This window comes from Aulonocara stuartgranti, assembly GCF_965226115.1.
Source record: "Aulonocara stuartgranti genome assembly, chromosome: 22".
NCBI classification, from domain to species: domain Eukaryota; kingdom Metazoa; phylum Chordata; class Actinopteri; order Cichliformes; family Cichlidae; genus Aulonocara; species Aulonocara stuartgranti.
In genome coordinates this window covers 10074880-10095821 of record NC_138957.1, presented here as the reverse complement: position 1 = coordinate 10095821, position 20942 = coordinate 10074880, and the positions used below count along the sequence as shown (strand labels likewise).

At 45.2% G+C, this 20942-nt stretch overlaps 1 protein-coding gene across 1 annotated transcript in view; it reads left to right on the top strand.

Moving 5' to 3' along the window:
- Positions 1 to 894: 894 nt before the first annotated feature.
- The window catches only part of LOC309698721 (uncharacterized protein), an 89974-nt gene continuing 69926 nt past the window's right edge, over positions 895 to 20942 (top strand). Inside the window, exons 1-5 of the mRNA XM_082521375.1 lie at positions 895 to 903; positions 1023 to 1152; positions 2134 to 2298; positions 3112 to 3249; positions 4182 to 4327. Coding sequence (XP_082377501.1) covers positions 1023 to 1152; positions 2134 to 2298; positions 3112 to 3249; positions 4182 to 4327 — 579 coding nt within the window. The 5' untranslated portion in view covers positions 895 to 903. The remainder of the gene's footprint in view (positions 904 to 1022; positions 1153 to 2133; positions 2299 to 3111; positions 3250 to 4181; positions 4328 to 20942) is intronic.

The window sequence follows — 20942 nt, the reverse complement described above, 5'->3', positions numbered from 1 at the left end:
GTAAACTTCTTTGTTAATTTATCGGCACAAATAAGGAAAGAAGTTCAATACAACAAATATTATTTGAACTTTTCCGCCGCTACCTCCATTCCAGGTTGTAGATTGTAGATGTCACGTCTGGAGCAGGTGAGCGGGACTTGGAGGCAGGACTCGTATCTAAGATTTTGAAGGTTTAATTACAAATAACAGAAGATAATACAATGTGCAGAACAAAGGTAATCCTGATAGTGATCAGGAGAGAGGAAGACAACATCCGATCCACACAACACACAAAATCACTCTCACTATTCAGGTGTACTCTCTCTTACTATTCACCAGGTAACAGAACAGCAGGATGGACCTGTACACAGGAGAAACACACATCACTCCTTGAAGCCAACAGGGACCTTAGTTAATTTCAACTAGGAAGAGCACGGATTTCACTGACGAGGTAGGTCACAAATTGAGCTCTGAATGGCTGTCCACCCTCGCCTTAAGAAGAAGAGGGAGACCACAGAACCAACGGAGAGGGCTGGGTCCACGACAGTAGAGGTGTGTTGTTTAGGTGTGTCCATAAGCCATTTCAGTGGCACTTACAGATGCTTAAATAGCCCTGTACTTTTTATGAGACATGTCACCCTAAAATGATAACAGTTAAAACTAAGTGAAAACTTAAATCTGTTGACAAAGTTTCTTTCTGTTTTACATATCCAGTGTTAACAAGCAATATTTGATGGCAAGTTTCTTTTCTAGTAAACAGCTCCACCCATGGGGTTTTAACTGAACTAGGTAAGAGCACTGAAGATGAAGTAGTTCCCCATGGGTGGAGCTGTGAAACTCCACCCCAGCTGTTTACTCCACTCCAGAAGGAAAGAGAAACCAAAAGTCATTGCTGTTCTTGTACTTGATCTTGAGTGCATCGAGGTAAGATTTCTACAGATAAACTATTAACTGAAAACTATATTTTTAGAATATATCTGTGTGAATTGTAATTGCGATTTACATTTGAAATATTCTTGTTTTGTTGCATTTGTCAACTTTAGATGGATGCCATTTACAACCTACTCGCCAGAAACAGACTGGAAGGTTACTACAGAAAGTTTCTAGATCTAGGAGTGAAAGATGAAAGAGATTTCCTTGACAGTGTAACAGAAGAAAATTTAACTGAACTAGGTAAGAGCACTGAAGATGAAGTAGTTTCACATTCTTGAATTTCTAAAGATGACATAAAATTAAATGGCAAATCAAACCTAGCCTTTATAGATTGACCAGTTACTGGACTGGTCTGTCACTCTGTTTATTATTATTATTGATAATAATAACAATAACTTTGATTTTCATAGTGCCTTTCAAGAAATCCCTAATGGTCAGAGATTGTTACCTTAACATGCAATAAACTGGTTTGATGCAGACTGATCTAGCTCTAACCGGTTGTGTCTGAATGCCTAACCCACTTCCTCTGACGAAACACTACTTGAATAAACTTGAACTAGGCAAAACATCAGCCACACCCATTAAAGGCAGCTCTACTCTTACGGATCCTTGCTCTTTGTAGAATGGCTACATTATTATTTTGTGACCAGAAAATGAATAGGCCCCTCTCTGTCCTAAGGTGAGCTCAGGGAGGACAGAAACCTCCCGTGGAGCAGAAGGGGAAAAGCTCGCTTGATCTTGATTTTCAGTATGAATACAGACCACGAAAGCGGGGCCTCACGATCCTTCTGAATTTTGGGTTTTAAGCAGAACACACACTGTTCAGCACAGCTTATATTCCTAACTTTATACGCTCTCTTTCACCACATTGATTAGGCTTATATCTCATTGTAATTATATATGATTAAAATTATGTATCATTAGCAGATTGCTGGAACCAGTTCTTTGTTATAGTACTCTGTGTTACTCTAATCATGAGGAGGCTAGATGTCAAGTTCTTTATGTCTCTTCTGGATAGCAATAAGCCCGGGGATCTCACACCTTTCATCACTTCAATGAAAGAGCCATTAAAGTGCTGAACTATTTGCATAATGGTTTTTTGGAACCCAAAGTGAATAACATTTTTATAAAATTTGTGATTTTCTTTAGTATTTACCCATCATTGCTGTTTGTTTCAATTTTAAAAATATTAAATTAATATAAATGTATATTTCCAAACAGGATTAACTCAAGTGGAAAAGAATCGTTTTCTTGAAATGACAAAAAAAATCAAAAGATTTAGAGCTCCAGAACAATCAGCTGCAGGGTCAGTGCAAAAGTCCATGAAGACCTTCAGTATACTGTACACATACCCCAAATGTCCAACTCAATCGAAATCTATCACAGGTAAGATATTTACAGCCCCAGTGTGCATATATATAGATCTATCTATCTATCTATCTATCTATCTATCTATCTATCTATCTATCTATCTATCTATCTATCTATCTACCTATCTATCTATCTATCGATCTATCGATCTATCGATCGATATGATAGATCGATAGATAGATAGATAGATAGATAGATAGATAGATAGATGGATAGATAGATAGATATGCGCACACACACCATATATGTATGACAGAGAGATACAATAATGCAGTTTACTAGTAGCAACAAAACTCCAAAAGTTACAAATTCTCATGACCATTGAATTGCACAAGAATTTGCATACTTAAGATTGAGGAACTGACCTCCCAGCCCATTGTTCCTTCAGTGGGCTGGTTTCAGTCATTATGCAAATGTACTGTTTATAAGATTGGGGAAACCTGCAGTCAGCTGAGACTGAAGAAGTCACTTGGATGAGTGACGAAACGTTTCTCCCACAAAACGCTATGTCCAGATGAACAGAATCAACTTTTGGAGATTTACTTACCTGGATGATTGAGCATGCAACAAGACGTAGCAACAGAACTGAATGTTTCATAGTGCAGCTATGCTGCATTTTGACATAAGCACACACCCCAGAGCGTGACTGTGTGGTAGGTTTTTACATGTTAAAACTAAAGCTGTTAATGACTCTAAATATACTTACCAATTTTACAACTCTGTGTGTTACAATTAATATGATGCTTAGTTTTGGTAAGGGAAAAATCTGATCTTTCATTAATAGTCACAGCAATATCAAACTGTAATGTTGGCATATTAAACTTGCAGATATGGATCCAGCACAAAACACAATTGAAGATCTAATGTTGAGGATTTGTCACCTTGAAAGTGTTGATCGCTCCATAGGTGTCTGTCTCTACACAGTGGATGGAATGCCTTTGACAGATGATCCTTTCTTTAACACATGTAAGTTCATTCAGTGTTAAGTATTAGAATAGGATATGAGAAGGTATTCTTTCAATTTTCAGCAAATGTATATTCAAAATACACAGTACTATAATAGAGCAGTATAACATAAAGAATACAATAGGACAGTTTAGAAAAGAGGACTAAGTCTGAATTCAAAATCTTTACTAAAGGCTTAAAATAATACACAATGTTCAGTTAGCAGTGCTCACAAATCCAAAAGGGAGCACTAAAGGCAAAATTGTAGAAATCTGACAAATCTTGCGTATAAGACAACAAACTAGAGGCAGGAACTAAAACTACATTTGTGCAGTGTTCCCCAGTGTTTGTTATGAATCCTTTTTGTGAGTTCACAAGAATGAACACAAAATTCAAGAAATCCCATACAATATACGAGTGCATGTTGAGGCAACCCAGTGTTATGACTTTTAACTGAGGCCTGTATGTGCATTTATCCATTTTTAGCCCACACTGACTTCACTTCCTTCCTGTATTTTCCTTCAAGAGAATTCATATTGCCTGTTAGTCCAAGGAGTCCATGAGACTTTTGTGAGATTGATAGTCACTTTTTTTTCCTAGTATACATCCCTGAGATGATATTAACAAGCTTTTAGGGTTGTTTTAAAATTATAATTCATTGCGTTTTTATCGTGTTCAACACTGCAACATCAAAATAAGGTTTGAATAAGAATATAGTGGGTGGCAACAAATTTGTTAATTTCTCTGCATGCTGACACATATTTTCATTGGTGTGATCCCATCAAAAGATGGTTTATGTTGTTACACATATTTGTTAAAGCAAGATTTCTTGTTTTAATAGCATACATTATTGTCATATTTAAATAAGAATGAAAACTTGCAGGAGAAATTGTTGCTTGAAAAAGTAGAAAACTAAATAAGTAAAATGGCAACTTTTTAAATTTTACCTACAGGGTCTTTACAAGACAGACACATTAAAAGTGGAGATGTAATCTATGCTATTTTTACACCAAACAAGAATTTAATAGCTACAAATACTGTGCAGAGGGACATTGAAACCAAGGAAACAGATACCATTCGATGTCATATCATGCTCAAGGTGAGTTTATTGTATACATATTCTCTTTAATTGCCTAGCTGAGTTAAGTTAAAGGTTTGTATTTCAAATAGTTTAGCAAGATGAGTGATACTGAAAAATAGAAGATAACTCACAATTTGTCCTATTGTTTCATGTAGCAATGCTGATTTATGTAAAGCCAACATTTTTACAAATTGAAATTGTGTTAGATAAATTATATACTGCTCAAAAAAGGCAACACTTTTTAATCAGAGGGGTTGTTAATCACTTTTAGCTGCTTTGGTGTTAATTAACATTAGGGACAACAATTAGATAACACAAAAACAGTAACGGTTTTACATGTGGATGCCACTGATTCCTTTTTCCTCTTTTCATCTTTTCTGAATGTTTATGACATGATCTTTATATCATAATTCCTGCGTGAGAAAAGAAAACATAATTGGAGTAAATATTTTCATTTCGGCACTGCGATTAAATTCTTCCCATGAATCCAACAACTCCCCGCGCGTAGACTCAGTTTTGCTTGCACAAATCACTTTGACTTTTGACAGTATGGAGGCGGAACCCAGTGGAGGCCAGGGTTTCTGTTGGTCACTTTGATGAGCACTTGAGGTTACTAAACTAAACTACAATGTGGCAGAGACAGAAAATGCTCTTTTAAATCATATTTGTTTACAATGTGAAAAATAAAGTTTACTGAATTATCAACAGATATTGTTTGCTGTGCAGCAGTGGAAATACAGAAAACTGTCACTGGATTACTTTAGTGTTGAAGAAATATTTTAACCCTTGTGCGCCCGCCTGTTCTCGGGGCGTGGGTCGTGGTGACCCCCCGAGGTGTGTGTGTGTGTGTGTGTGTGTGTGTGTGTGTGTGTGTGTGTGTGTGTGTTGTTATTAGGATGGTATTGATGATGATGATGATGATGATGATGAGTGTGTGTGTGTGTGTGTGTGTGTGATGATGATGATGATGAGTGTGTGTGTGTGTGTGTGTGTGTGTGTGTGTGTGTGTGTGTTGTTATTAGGATGGTATTGATGATGATGATGATGATGATGATGATGGTGGTGGTGGCGATGGGGGGGTCTTGGTAACCCCCCTGGGGGGGGATATGTGTGTTTTATGATGATTAGGGTGGGGGGTCGCTAGGACCCCCTCGGGGCATATGTGATGATGATGATGATGATGATGATGATGATAGGTTTGGGGTCGCTAGGACCCCCCCCGGGGGGCATATGTGATGATGATGATGATGATGATGATGATGATGATGATGATGATGATAGGTTTGGGGTCACTAGGACCCCCCGGGGGGCATATGTGATGATGATGATGATGATGATGATGATGATGATGATAGGTTTGGGGTCGCTAGGACCCCCCGGGACATATGTGTGTGATGATGATGATGATGATGATGATGATGATGAAGATAGGTTTGGGGTCGCTAGGACCCCCCCGGGGGGCATATATTGTGTTATGATGATGATGATGATGATCAGGATGATGATGATGGTGATGATGATGATGATAGGTTTGGGGTGGGGGGGGGTCGCTAGGGGACCACCATTGGGGCGCTTGTGTTATCACGGCGTCGGTGGCGTCCGGGGAGCGGCGGCGCGGGAAGAAGAAGCGGCGCAGTTGGGACAGTACGTGACGGCGCAGTTTGTACACACGTGCGCTCGGCACTCGCGGCACAGGATCTTGGTCTTGACGTCTTTGCTCCTGGGACACACGCGGCACCTTCTCCTCTTGACCGGAGAGGAGTCGCGTGGCGTAGCGTTGTTAGAGGCTGCCTCGGCGGTAGCGCCTCGGGCCGCGACTCTGCCTCCTCCTCCTCCTCCTCCTCCTCCTCCTGGTCCTCCTCCTCCTCCTCCCGGTCCTCGCGCTAAAGCCGCCCTGGCTTAGAGCATGGGGCGCGCGAGCGCTTTGCCCAGTCGCTCGAGGAAGAGCCGTCGTCTGTTGAGCTTGCCCGGCATCCAGTCGGGGTGAATTTCCCTCCACAGCACGAACGCGTTGTAGGCCGCCACGTCGACCATGTTGTGGAAAAGGGCCACGGGCCACCTGCGGGTCTTTCTCCTGCAGCTGTACGTGCTCACGACCTTGTCCAGGTTGTCCACTCCTCCCTTGGTGTGGTTGTAATGCAGCACCAAGGGCGGTTTTGCGCCGCTTCTGTCGCTGCTTCTGTTGCCGCCGCCGCTTCTGTTGCTGCCGCTGCTGCCGCCGATGCTGTTGCTGTTGCTGATGCGGCGGCTAGGCCGGGGCTCGGGGCCGGAGCGATGGTGGTAACGAGGAGCTGTGGTGAGGAGCAGCACGTTCTTGTTCTTCTTGGCCACGTAGGAGAGGATGATCGTGTCGGGCCCTCCTCCTCGTCCTCCTCCTTCTCGTCCTCTTCCTCCTCCTCCTTCTTGTCCTCCTCTTCCTCCCCCTCGTCCCGCGGAGCCGCCGAGTACCACGGATTCGACGGAGCCCACGGCCCTGCCCTTGACGCAGCACAGCTCTCTGGGGATCTCGGGTCTGTTCGACCGCAGAGTGCCCAGCACGGTGTGGCCTCTCTCGCGATAGAGCCTGTCGGCGAGCTCGCGCGAGGTGAAAAAGTTGTCACACGTGACATTGCGTCCCGGAGTCAGTCCCTCGGTGAGGTCCACGACCACTCGAGTGACCAGGTGCTTTTCAGGAGGGCCGCGCTTGTCGGGCTTGCCGGTGTAGACTTGCATCTTCCACGCGTAGCTGGAACGCGCGTCGCACGCCACCCATATCTTGATCCCGTACCTGGCCGGCTTGCTGGGCATGTACTGTCTGAACGGACACCGTCCTGATGGATGGAGAGAGAGAGAGAGAGAGAGAGAGAGAGAGAGAGATGGAGATGGGGATGGAGATGGGGATGGAGATGGAGAGAGAGAGAGAGAGAGAGAGAGAGAGAGAGAGATGGAGATGGAGAGAGAGATGGGGATGGAGAGAGAGAGAGAGAGAGAGAGAGAAAGAGAGAGAGAGAGATGGGGATGGAGAGAGAGAGAGAGAGAGAGATGGAGATGGGGATGGAGATGGAGAGAGAGAGAGAGATGGAGATGGGGATGGAGATGGAGAGAGAGAGAGAGAGAGAGATGTGGGAAAGTGTGGGGGAGATTGGGGCAGAAACGCAAGGAGAAGAGACGTGAGTTTGACAGAGAACGCGCTTGCTTGCTTGCAAGCGTGGAAGACATAAAGAGTCATGCGAAAGCAGCACAAACGCGGAACTCAACACGAGTATACAACAGAGCGAGCTAGCCTGTTTTTGCCATTCCCGCTCCTATTCCTCCTCTCTTCCCCCAGTCACACACACACACACACACACACACACACACCACGTAGTACGTACCTCTGAACGGCACCAGTCTCCCGTCGACGGTGACCTCCGGTCCCGGGCGGTACATGGCGGGCAACCTCGCGCACCACTCGTCCCACACGGCTCTGATGGGGGCCAGTTTGTCGTAGCTATCGCCCTCGCCGCCCTCGCCCTCGCCCTCGCCTCGCCTCGCCCAGCCCTTCTGGTCTCCCTGTCGTCGAAGCGCAGCGCGCTCGAGTAGGCTCGAAAGGTCTTGAGCGGCATCGTGGCTCTGAACACGGACCTGCCGCTCTCGGCGTCCCACAGGCTCTCGCAGGCCTCTCCCCGGGACCTGTACACGCCGGCGAGCACGAGCAGCCCCACGTAGGCTCGGAACTCGACGCGGCCCATGGGCTTCCATCCGTCGATGGCGGGCCTGCGCCTGCCCGCTTCCAGGTTGGTCATGGCGATCACCGAGTCCTCTATCTCCGGCGGGAAGTAGGCCATGAACGCGGAGGCCTCGTCTCGCGCCGCCGCCACGGCCTCTTCGGTGGGGCCTCGTCCCGGCGGGTCGAGGTCGTCGTCTTCTTCTTCTTCTTCTAATTCTAATTCTTCTTCTTCTTCTTCTAATTCTAATTCTTCTTCTTCTTCTTCATAGTCTTTGTCTTCTTCATCGTCATCGTTATAATCATCAGCGAGGACGTCTTCTTCTTCTTCTTCTTCTTCTTCTTCTTCATCATCATCATCATCGGCGAGGACGTCTTCTTCTTCTTCTTCTTCTTCTTCATCATCATCATCATTGGCGAGGACGTCTTCTTCTTCTTCTTCTTCTTCTTCTTCATAGTCTTTGTCTTCTTCTTCTTCTTCATCATCATCATCATCGGCGAGGACGTCTTCTTCTTCTTCTTCTTCTTCTTCATAGTCTTTGTCTTCTTCGTCATCGTCATAGTCGTAATCGTCGGCTACATCCGCGTCGCGAGTTTCACCGACAGCGCCGCGGCCGCGATCGCGCCCAGGATCATGAACGCCACCTGCAGCGCGGCCGGCGTCGTCCTCTTGCCAAATCTCCCGAGTCCCCCGCCCCGGTGGGTCGGCGCCTGCTTCTTCTTCTTCTCCCTCTCGGCGGTTCGACTCGCCTTGCGAGCCGCCATCCTGGCAGAGTTGCGACGCCATTTCGTAACCGCGATCCTCTTCCCCGAAATACCTATGGTCTGCCACCCCATCGTTTTCGTCCTCCTGATCCTCCGAGTGGCTCTCCTCCTCGTCGTCTGCGAGCGTTCGGGCCGTCGGGTCGTCGTTGTCGTCCCCCTCGGCCTCTTGCTCCTCTTCCTCGCTCTCGTCCTCCTCCAAGTTCTCCTGTAGCTGCTGCTGCTGCTGCCGCCGCTGCTCTTGGTCTTCCTCGACCCCTAGCCCTCGATAGCGAAACGTGGCCGGTCGCAACAACGGAGCCACCGGAGCCGACCACGCAGCGTACGCCAAATGCGATGGCGATGGTGACGGTGATGGTGAGCGGGAGGAGGAGGAGGAGGAGGAGGAGGAGGACACCGCTGGCGATTGCGATCCGCCTGTACCGACCTTAGTGCTCTTTGGCTCCCACGGTCTAGTGCGTGACATTGTCTTCTTCGTCTTCTTCTTTCTCGTTGGCACCTTGTCGCCGTTGTTGTTGTTGTTGTTGCTGTTGTACAGCACGCGCCCGGACACTGCCTCTGTAACCTCTGTAACCTGTAACCCCGACACGCTTAGTACCCGCCATCCACGCTCTTATCATCTCGCCGCGCGACGCGCTGTGCTTTCGCCGGGGTGTTTCTCGACCACCTTTTTACAAGACTTTATCGTCCACGCTTGTACGTGTGGTCTCTGTCAAACTCACGTCTCTCTCTCTCTCTCTCTCTCTCTCTCTCTCTCTCCAATCCCATCCCATCTCATCCCCATCCCATCCCCTCGGGGGGGGGGATCTCGCGACCCCAACCTCCTCCCTCCCTCCCTCGGCGGGGGACCCGCATCCCCCCCCCCCCCCCCGAGCCCGCCATCCCATCCCATCCCCTCCCATCCCCATCCCATCCCCTCGGGGGGGATCTCGCGACCCCAACCTCCTCCCTCCCTCCGCGGGGGACCCGCATCCCCCGACCCCGCCCTCCCATCCCATCCCCTCGGGGGATCTCGCGACCCCAACCTCCTCCCTCCCTCCGCGGGGGACCCGCATCCCCCGACCCCGCCGCTCTCCCCCTGGCGGGTGCATCAGGGTTAAATATATAACTTTCTACAGGACTGAATATAATATCTTTATGTAAAAGTCCGGAGCCTCTGGGGAGTATCCGAGTATTTATAACATTACACAAACCAAAGGTCTCCATCACAGTGTTCATGAAATGCTGGGTTTATCCATCTCCTGGGGCGGGCCTACGGAGGAGTGCTGAAGATTTCCCTGTGAGGGAGCTGCTGGTGAAGATCATCGCTTGATCAATGCGATGAGCTTCAGTGTTCCTGGTGTTTCTTAAATGAAGCCTCTCTCAGTGAGTCAACAGAACTTCAGGCACAGGACAGCTGTGATGAAAGAAAGGGAAGAAGTTTCTCCAAACCTCTGGACCCAGAAACCCAGCTTGGTCCTGATGGTCTCCCTCACTAGTTTCTCTCCAGGGTGAATGTAGCTGTTATACATAATATGGATTATTATTAAATGAAAAGAACAAATTAGACTACACTACTGAAACCTTCTGCTGCTGTTTTTAAAGTCTCCATGTTACCAGGCTGTAGAGATTTAAACAGTTTTAGATCCATTACACTCACAGTCTTAAATGTTAAAATCTCAAAGGACATATTTATATATATATATATATTTTTGATATTAACAGCAGTAACTCTGGGCCTCTGTGGAGTGTGCAGCTGATCTCATCGCTGTTTAAAATGGATAAAAAAAACCACAAGAAGTGCTGAATCCTTCAATAACACAGACTATTAGAGTAACAGGTGTGTATGCTAGCGGCTAATCTAGCAAACGAATTAACAACAGTGTCAGAGATTTACAGTTAACAAACAGTCAGGTGAGTAAACAACACTGAGACACTTAAGATTGACAACGTGCGGCACGGGTGAAAAGCCCAGAGCAAATCACCACGAACTGCAGTATTGGTTTATTTTTATAGGTTACATCGTCAATATGCAAATATAATCACATTTCCTGTTACGCAGGTCTGAGTATAAGCTGTGTGTAAGCTGTGTGTGTGTGTCACAAAGTATGTGTGTTGCAAGTCAATTTCTAAGAATAATATACTGCGAGTCAACTTCTGCAGATGTGTATTTCTGTACTGATCTCTTGAGTTAAATGTCTGATGGTCACAGGGTCAGCTTCCTGTTTCTACAGAAAACTGTGTCTGGTGAAATATGTGTAACATAACTTTTGAAGCATAAGAAAATAAAACAATAAAAACTCCCTAACATCCCTCCCTGTTGTTACCGTATTTCACCACTTCAATCATACTTTATTATCAGCTAACAATCACTTGCTTATAACATTTTCAATTGTAGCATCATTCAGTATGTGTGAGTGTGTGTGTGTTCCTATACTAAATCTTCTTCGTCCGGTTCATCTTCTTGTGGCAGTCCAACATAGGTGATCACTGTGGCCTGTACCATTTTGCCAATCATTGATCTGATACAGGGTAGAATGCAAGTTGAGAACATGCAAAGCAATAAAAGAAGAACTCCTATCAAGACAAGTCCTTTGATCACGAGGGTCGTCCAGCTGCCGCTCAGTAGCCAGGTCAGCCAGTTCTCTGTGTTCATGACATAGTCTTGTCGCTGTGCATTACTCAGTTGTCGTAACTTCTCCAGGGCGGTGGTCATGGTCAAGGAATGCACGTTATCTGGAATATAGGTGCAGCAAGTGGTGTTGAATAAGACACAGAGGCCCCCTCTCTCAGCGAGAATCATGTCCAGGGTGACTCTGTGTTGCATGACCACTATTCTGATCGCGTCGATTTCCTCATTCTGAGCCTTGTTTATCCTTGTTGAGCTGTTCAGGAAAAGTCCAAATCTGTAGTCAAGAGTCTCGATTCTCAGCATGTTTTTTCCATTCCCGATCCATGGGAAAAGTGAGTGCAGGACCTGTCTGGTGGTCCACAACTTGAACTCCGCTGGTACATCACTGCCCCAGATTGGATCATGAGGTTGCACGTCATCAGTGCTCCTCTTGCGTCTTGGTTGGTCCTGATGGAATATTCTGAATGTGTGGTCCGACACTAAAATTGGGGCGCAGAGTCCGGTGCTGTTGGGTGGGATGGTGAAGTATGTATTTGAGCCACATGCCCAAGCTGTACCCTGCACCCAATATGTGCCATTCAGGAAGCTTATCTGTGCCTTTCTGTCCTGCGGCATTCGGAAAGTTTGGGAGCAGTTTCGGTTCATTCCCAGCTTTCTGTTGCCATATGCGAAGGTGAAACACATTGGATGTTGTATTCCTGGTTCCCTCCTGACGTTGAAAGATTTTCCCTTGTCATTGGTCGCATTCAGGTGTACCCAGTATCGGTCATCACAGCTGTAGTTCCAGTCTGAGACCTCTGGTGCACAAAATACTACCTCATTAGGTTTATAGTTGATCAGTGTTCCATTACACCGTCGCAGGTCGGTTTTTGTGACTTGTCTTTTTAACTCAACCTTGAAGAAGAAGATGTCTTCGGGGAACATGTTCCGCTGGTGGCTTTGTAGAATATACATAGGGCTTCGGAAAGGCTGGGTGATTTTCCATACAGGGTGGCTTGCATTGCTGTTGTTGGGAGGTGAGAACAGACGTAGCAGCCAGTGTGGTTGTCTTCTGTATGTACTCGGTTGTAGACGTACCGATACCTGGCATTGTTCAGTCAGGGGTGGTTGTGCTCTTTATCCATATCCTTTAGGTGTAAGTTGTCATATGACCATTTCTTCTGTAGGTGGTGCTGTGGGTCCTTGTCTCTCCAGGTGAGTATCAGTAGGCTCACTAGGAGCGCAATGCCAGTCACTATGAGGACAGGGTTCTTCATGATGACCAGGCACACCCGGGCTCCAGGTGAGTAGACCACTGGCGAGAAGACAAAAGGGCGGGATATACCCAAACAGCCCTTTCCTCCACCAGGAGAACACCTAGGAGTCGGGGGAACCGGCGTCTATGCTTGTGTTAAGCTATGTGTCACTAATGCTGTCTTGTGTAGCAATTTTGGCAGTATTGGTTCGCCATTACAGGTCATTAGGTCATTTTGTAGCCGTGCTCCACACTTTAACCACTTCTTTTGCTCTGCGATAGGTGCGGCTTTCTGTTCATCTCTAAGTACATCAAGTGGTATTAGATGTGAGGTTTCAGACATTAAAGTTCGTATTGGTTGCTGTGCAGCCTTCCTCGCAGCTTGGCCTGCGAAGTTATTGCCTTTAGTAATTTCTGAATTATCTTTTTTGGTGTGCAACGCATATTGACTGTCAGTGTGAATATATATATCTTGACCTTTGCGCAGCATGCACGTATGACAGCCGTTAGTTCTGCACTCTGTGCTGAAAAAGAGGAAGTAAGGGCTTTTGTTTCTAAAATGGTGTCTGCTGTGGTTACTGCATAACCTACACAGTTTCGTCCGAGACTATTTTTGAACGCTGAACCGTCTGACAAAGATGTTAACGAAACCAGCTTGTGGTGTCCATTCTATTTTATCTGTCAGTGCTAGATTTTTTCCATAAACTAAGTTTTGCAATGGTTCAGCTAACGTAGCATATTCAGATATCCAGCATCTGCAAAAGTTGCAGAGACCTAACTAACTCATCATTTGTTGTTTTGTGAGTGGTTTTGGGGCATTCTGCTCTGCTAGTTTTCTGCTGTCTAACAGTGTTCTGCCTTCTCCTGTAAGCTTGTGTCCGAGGTACGTGACCTCTTTGCTCCACAACTGTAACTTGTGTTGTGAGACTTTGTGACCTTGCTCTGCTAGATGTTGCAAAACTATCAGTGTGTTTGCTTTGCAATCCGCCTGTGTGTAGCCTGTAATCAAAATATCATCACATTTCCTGTTACGCAGGTCTGAGTATAAGCTGTGTGTAAGCTGTGTGTGTGTCACAATTTTTAGAACTATAAGATGATAAACTGTGTCTTTTTTATAACAGTGACATGGTTGTATTTACCTTAAACGAGTCGTCAGTTGCGGTAAACCAGCAAAAAACTCGAGCCGCTGGGCTACGTAAAACGTGCAGGGGGGCGTGTTTGCAGTCACGTCCAGCGGGTGTGTGGGCGGGAGTGTTACACAGTCGCTCCACCTCAAGTCACTACTGCGCAGACTCTGGCTCAAATTTGCAAGATGGCAGCCTCCACAAGCGGGATATTTTGGCTTCATTTTTGCACAATGGGAGGAGGCGGTGTCAAGTCGTCCATCTTTTATACAGTCATTGGCTTGAACGTGCTGCTGTTGTTGTTTAGCGCAACATCCGCTGGTTTCCTGTTTCTGGCGCAAAGTGGGAGATAAACTAGAGAGACGATCAGCTGATCATTGATCAGTTTCATGATTGAAGTAGCAACAGGAGAGGGAAGGAGGGAGAGAGAATGAGGAGAGAAGAGGCAGCAAAGACAGAATTACTCCAGCTTTGTGTATTTTTCATTCTAGCTAAAGTACGGGACGAATCGCGTTCCTTTTCCCCTCAATACGGATGTATTGTAATTGGTCCAGCCCAGAGTTCATCATTACCAATTGGCTAATCCACCACCTTTCATTGTTTATACCGTTACAAAAACAAACAAACATGAAACATGAAAATGAAAAATCATCATCGGCCCACTGGGCAAATGTCCGGTATGCCCAATGGCCAGTCCAGCTATGCGGTCAGCAGTGTTGGGTAAGTTACTTTAAATTAGTAACTTAGTTACATTACTAGTTACTTCTATCAAAAGTAACTCAGTTACTTCAAGTTGCTCGTTACTTTCAGAGTAACTAGTTACTAGGGAAAGTAACTTTGGTTTTACTCAGAGTTCTCTTGTTAATGTCTTGCTTCCGTAACTGGATACCCAGCAAGATTGCCAGTCTTCTAGCTTGCTTACTTGCCACAAGTGCACTGTGCCACCTACCAATAGAAAGGAAAAAATAATTTGCACATTTCCACGAGAGAAATCCCACACCTGATTCTATCCTAGCCTGCTTTTTACATCCAACACAAAAACTGCAGTCGTGGTGCTTTCAATTGTACTCAGAACTCGGAAATTCTGCCTTCTGAATAGGAAGATGTAGGTAACACCAGACTGCAGATGAGCTGCATACAGAGCTGGACTGGGACAGAAAATTGGCCCGGGCATTTTGACTAGAGACTGGCCCACCATTATAGGAAAAATCATAAAGCCTTTGAATGAAAATAAACACTGTTGTGACAGTGATGTACACTGTTCTGATGGTATATATGTATCAATCTATCAATTGTTTGTTGCAAGACTCAGATAATTATTTTTTTAAAAGTGAGACATTTTAAATGAGAATAAGAAAGTATTTCCTTGTGCCCCCTTTCCCTTTTAATGCCCTACATGGACCCCTGGCAACACTTTGCTAGAGCCGCCCCTGCACAGTTACCAGCCGCCAGCTACTTAGAAAAGGATCCTGGTGTTATTTGTCACTCAGAAACAGCTCATAACTTCCCTTCAACTCATTCATGTTAACTAAAAGGTAAACCTGTTTCTCCATCACAGCTCTGATGATTCAGTAAGGACATCTCCTGGCTTCATCTTCATGTTTCCCTCTCATCACATAACCAAACCGATATCATGACCAGCAGGTTTACAGCTGTGGCTCCAGCCAACATCAGCTGATACTAGAAATTAATATTAAATAAATTCTAACAACAGCTGATCAAGCTTAAACGTGCTGCTGTTGTTTAACGCGACATCCGCTGGTTTCCTCTTTCTGGCGCAAAGTGGACGATAAATAAACAAGAGAGAAAAGCCGATCAGCTAATCATTGATCAGTTTCATGATTGAAGTAGAAACAGGAGGGGGAGAGGATGAGAGAAGAAGAGGCAGCTGTGCAGCGTAAACACAGAATAACTCCAGCTTTGTGTCTTTTTCATTGTAGCTGAAACACAAACTGTGTTCCTTTTCACCTCAATTCGAAACACGTGATATTTTCTCTAAATACGAGACGATTCCGTTTTTTACGGGACGGTTGTCAACTCTAATAATTAACCTTATGAACAAAATAAATTTCAACATCAGTAACATAGCACCCACCCAGCTGCATAGAAACTCCGTCATGCTAGCTAGCACGCAGTACAAAAAAGTCAGCATAACGAAAATAAACTCCACCTAAACTTGGTTCATATCTGACCCAGATGGACTGCAGGTTATAACTTCTTACCTGAAGTTCAGTTCATCTGACACTCTCGGACCAGCGGCCACTTCGGTTCTCTCCTCTTGCCTCCCTTTTCCTTCATCCACCTGCTGGCTTCCACCACTTGCTAATGTTATTGAATCTGTGGAAGCTCCGCGATAGCCACCACACGAAGTAACGAATAACGAGCCTATCTAAATCCCAGTAACGAGTAACGCGTTCCCGGTTTTGGCATAATAACTAGTTACCGTGCTCGTTATCACAATAATAACGTAGTTATTGTAACGTGTTACTTAACCCTTTAAAACCGGTCAGAGCAGGCACGCTCCGTTTTGCGTAACTATTTTTAAATCCCGGTAGCACTGCAACCACATGAGCTAGCGCAATAATTTTTTTTGCATATGAAACCGGAGGAGTTGTACTTACATCTTATGCCATCAGGTTGTCCTAGGTCACAGTTTCCTTCCACATATAGCTTTGCAAAAACTGCATAAAAAGCACTTGCAGCAACAAAAACACAATATTCCAGAAACAGGCTTTGCCGATTCGATCAGCTGTTCGTAACACTTCCTAGTCCATCAGCGCGAACTATCGCATGTCCGCCATGACCTGCCCGAAACCGGAAGTGACGTCATTTTCGCGGAAATGTAGTTTTTTCCCATCAAGGCCTAATGAGCTTATAGTGGTGTTTTTAAAAGTTATCTTTGACTTTATGACTTTCTGTGTCGTTTCTGGGATGCTTAGGACTCATATTGCACTGCTGGAAATAGTTTATTTTGATGCATATGCTGCTTTTTGTGCAAATTTGCACTATAATATTTATTTTTGTTTTTCCTGCAGTGTATAGAAATTGGTGTATTTCAAAAATAAAACTATGAAGACACTCAAAATAAATTTCCTGTGGTGGGAAACTATTTTGTGCAACTTTTTCGTATTTACAGTTTTGAGGGATAAGCTTCTTAAATTTCTCTAACTAGAAATATATGTTAAAAAACAAAAACGATTTTCAATTTTTTTGTAGTTTATTGCACTTTTTTGCAATTTATGTAAGCTGTAATGGTTGTATTGATGTATAGCAACTTGAAATGCTCCCAAAAATGGCTCTACAACATGTTAAAATATAATATAAGCTCTGGCGGACTTGGTTCAATGGTAAGTCTTAAAGGGTTAATAACGCATTAGTCCCAACACTGGCGGCCAGCTGGTGGGTAACAGGCAGCTCCGAAAACGTTAGAGCACTTATGCAAATATGTGATGTCTTGATAAATCGAGCAGGTATTTTAAGTTTACACAGCAACATTCGATCCCTATACAACCGTTGCAAGAGCTTGGTTCGCATTGCCGGCAATAAGTCGGACTCGTTCCCGGTGGGTGATGGGCTCCGCCAGGGCTGCCCTTTGTCTCCGGTTCTGTTCATAATTTTTATGGACAGGATTTCTAGGCGCAGCCAAGTGGCGGAGGGCTTTCGCTTTGGTGGCCTCAGAATCTCATCTCTGATTTTTGCAGATGATGTGGTTCTGTTGGCTTCATCGGGTGAGGGCCTCCAGCTCGCATTGGAACGGTTCGCAGCCGAGTGTGAAGCAGCGGGAATGAGGATCAGCACCTCCAAATCTGAGGCCATGGTTCTCAGCCGGAAAAGGGTGGAGTGCCCACTCCGGGTCGGGGATGAGTTCAAGTATCTCGGGGTCTTGTTCGCGAGTGATGGGAGAAGGGAGCCGGAGATCGACAGACGGATTGGGGCTGCAGCTGCAGTAATGCGGATGCTGCACCGGTCCGTCGTGGTGAAGAGGGAGCTGAGTGTAAAAGCGAAGCTCTCAATTTACCGGTCGATCTACGTCCCTACCCTCACCTATGGCCACGAGCTGTGGGTAGTGACCGGAAGAACGAGATCGCAGTTACAAGCGGCAGAAATGAGCTTCCTCCAAAGGGTGGCTGGCCTCACCCTTAGAGAATGGGTGAGAAGTTCGGCCATCCGGGAGGGGCTCAGAGTAGAGCAGCTGCTGCTCCACATCGAAAGGAGCCAGCTGAGGTGGTTCGGGCATCTGACAAGGATGCCCCCTGGGCGCCTCTTGGGTGAGGTGTTCCAGGCATGTCCCACCGGGAGGAGGCCCCGGGGAAGACCCAGGACACGCTGGAGAGATTATATCTCTCGGCTGGCCTGGGAACGCCTTGGTATTCCCCCGGATAAGCTGGAGGAGGTGGCTGGGGAGAGGGAAGTCTGGGCCTCTTTGCTTAGGCTGCTGCCCCCGCGACCCGGCCCCGGACAAAGCGGATGAAGATGGATGGATGGATGGACAGCAACATTCTCGCATGAAAATATCTTAAAAGTTCATTTTGAGACCCAGAAAGAGTGATATTTCAAACTCTGCCACTCTGTGTTCCTCCACCACTGCCTCATTTGAGTTTTGGACGAAATGGATTCTGGGATATTGCATTTTGTCATTTCGAGCTGATTGAAGACCAGAACAGCCAATCTGATCTTTTTTGCATCCGTTGCGAGCGAGCGCAAATGCAAAAACTGAGCGAGAGGGTCTGCTATTGTGTGTGTGGATAATAGCAAACACTGAAATACATTTTTTGCACGCAGAAATGAATTGTGTTCTCAATTTCAACTTTTCTTCGCTTAAAATAAATTTCTCCTCAAAATACAACACTTGCACCTGCAAACCTTTTTTACGTGTGCTCAAATTTTTTTTAAGGAGGCGATAAGGAGCCGGCGTCGTTCACGTCAAAGATCCGTGAACGACGCCCTAACCCTAACCCTAACCTCTAAGAGCCATTTCGTTCGCAACCAACACATCACTATTTTACAGTCAGTTACGTCAGTTACAATAACTCGTACTGCGCACTAGCTAGCATGACGGAGTTTCTATACAGCTGGGTGGGTGCTATGATGTTACTGATAGTGAACTTTATTTTATTCATAAGGTTAGTTAGTAGAGTTGCCAACCGTCCCGTAAAAAGACGGAATCGTCCCGCATTCAGAGAAATTATTACGCGTTTCATGTTGAGCTGAGAAGGAACGCAGTTTGTCCTGGACTAGAATGAAAAAAAGACACAAAGCTGGAGTTATTCTGTCTTTACGCTGCACAGTTGCCTCTTCTTCTCTCATTCTCTCCCCTCTCTCCTGTTGCTACTTTAATCATGAAACTGATCAATGGTCAGCTGATCAGCTTTTCTCTCTTGTTTGTTTATCGCCCACTTTGTGCCAGAAAGAGGAAACCAGTGGATGTTGCGCTAGACAACAGCAGCACGTTTAAGCTTGATCAGCTGTTGTTAGAATTTATTTAATATTAATTTCTAGTATCAGCTGATGTTTGCTGGAGCCACAACTGTAAAAGCTGCTGGTCATGATATTGGTTTGTATATCTGGTGAGAAGGAAACATGAAGATGAAACCAGGAGATGTCCTTACTGAATCATCAGGTGATGGAGAAACAGGTTTACCTTTTAGGTGACATGAATGAGTTGAAGGGAAGTTATGAACTGTTTCTGAGAGACAAATAACACCAATATCATTTTCTAAGTAGCTGACAGCTGGTAACTGTGCAGGGGCGGGTCTAGCAAAGTTTTGCCAGGGGGGCCAGGTAGGGCATTAAAAGGGAAAGGGGGGCACAAAGAAATACTTTCTTATTCTCATTTAAAATGTCTGGCTGTTATTAAATAATTATCTGAAGCTTACAACCAAAGTTTTTGTCTGATGTAAAATGTATAGAAATCATACATATACCAACAAGACAGCGTACATCACTGTCACAACAGCAAGTGTTTTCATTCAAAGGCTATATGGCTTTAATACCGGGTGGGCCGGTCTTTAGTCAAAATGCCCGGGCTGTTTTTTTTGTCCCAGTCCAGCCCTGTGCACGACACACAGTGAATTAATCTGAGAAGGTGCAATAAAAAATAAATGGCCGCGCCAGCAGTGCACATCGCAAATCAGCTTGCATAGACGCATTAATGACGGTATCTTAGCTAACAACCCCAACTACCAGATTCAACTTGTAATTGGATAAAAATAACTTAGCCTACTGGTGAGAGGGACGTTGTTAGCTTTCACATTCCGAAACTTCAAAAGCTTCATGAGCTTTTCGCTCAGCACAGCATCAGCACCACGGAGATACACGGATACATCCGTAGACTTGAGACACAATGCATTTTTAGGACTTTCAGCTGTGTGGACCAATGTTTTATTTTCTGATCAAACCAGAAATCTTTAATGAGCAGCTGGATTTGTCTCGCATTAACTGGCTGAATTAATGCCAGTTAATGCAACATCGAAGCAGCTGGAATCCACAGCTGTGCGTGTTCATGGAGTTTGCATGTTCACCTGCTGGACATCACTACCTGACAAGTTTAACTGTCATCAGAACATTGCAGAGGCCTTATTGACGGTATTTGGCTCTACATATCTGTGTGAGCAGATTTTCTCTCACATGAGTGTCCTCAGGTAGCCGTCTGAATGCTGGACACTCGGAGACCTGTGTCTCTGAGTGGGAGACCAGAGATCACATTAACATGTGTGTCTCTGTATTAACAGACATGCCATATTGGCTTAGTTTATTTTTCTTACAATTCTTGTGAAGAGACCATAAATAGCAGTTGTATTTTCTGTTGTACAGTCCATTTGCTGTTATGGAGTTCTTGTTATGGATAAAAAGTGTCTTTTTTTGTTTATTTTGTGTAACTGTTCGTATAGAGCGTTATTAAATTTATTGCTAATGCAATCATATGGCACACTGACTTCTGAGGAAATTTTAAATGGCACTCGCCATCAGAAAGGTTGCCTACCCCTGATATAGACTTTCTCTCAGCAGCAGTAAAGAAACTTGTAGCATGTCTTTTTTCCATTTTCGTTCAGCTTTCCTGCACTGTTGCCTAGCTGATCGGGTCGTCTCATTTATCCACGGATCAGATCAGGATCATTGATTTCGGACACGCTGGTTTAAACAGGGACGATCTCATCAAGAATAGCCTTGCATTTACTAGTAAAGTTTGATTCAATCTGCTTGGTGCCATCGCCAAG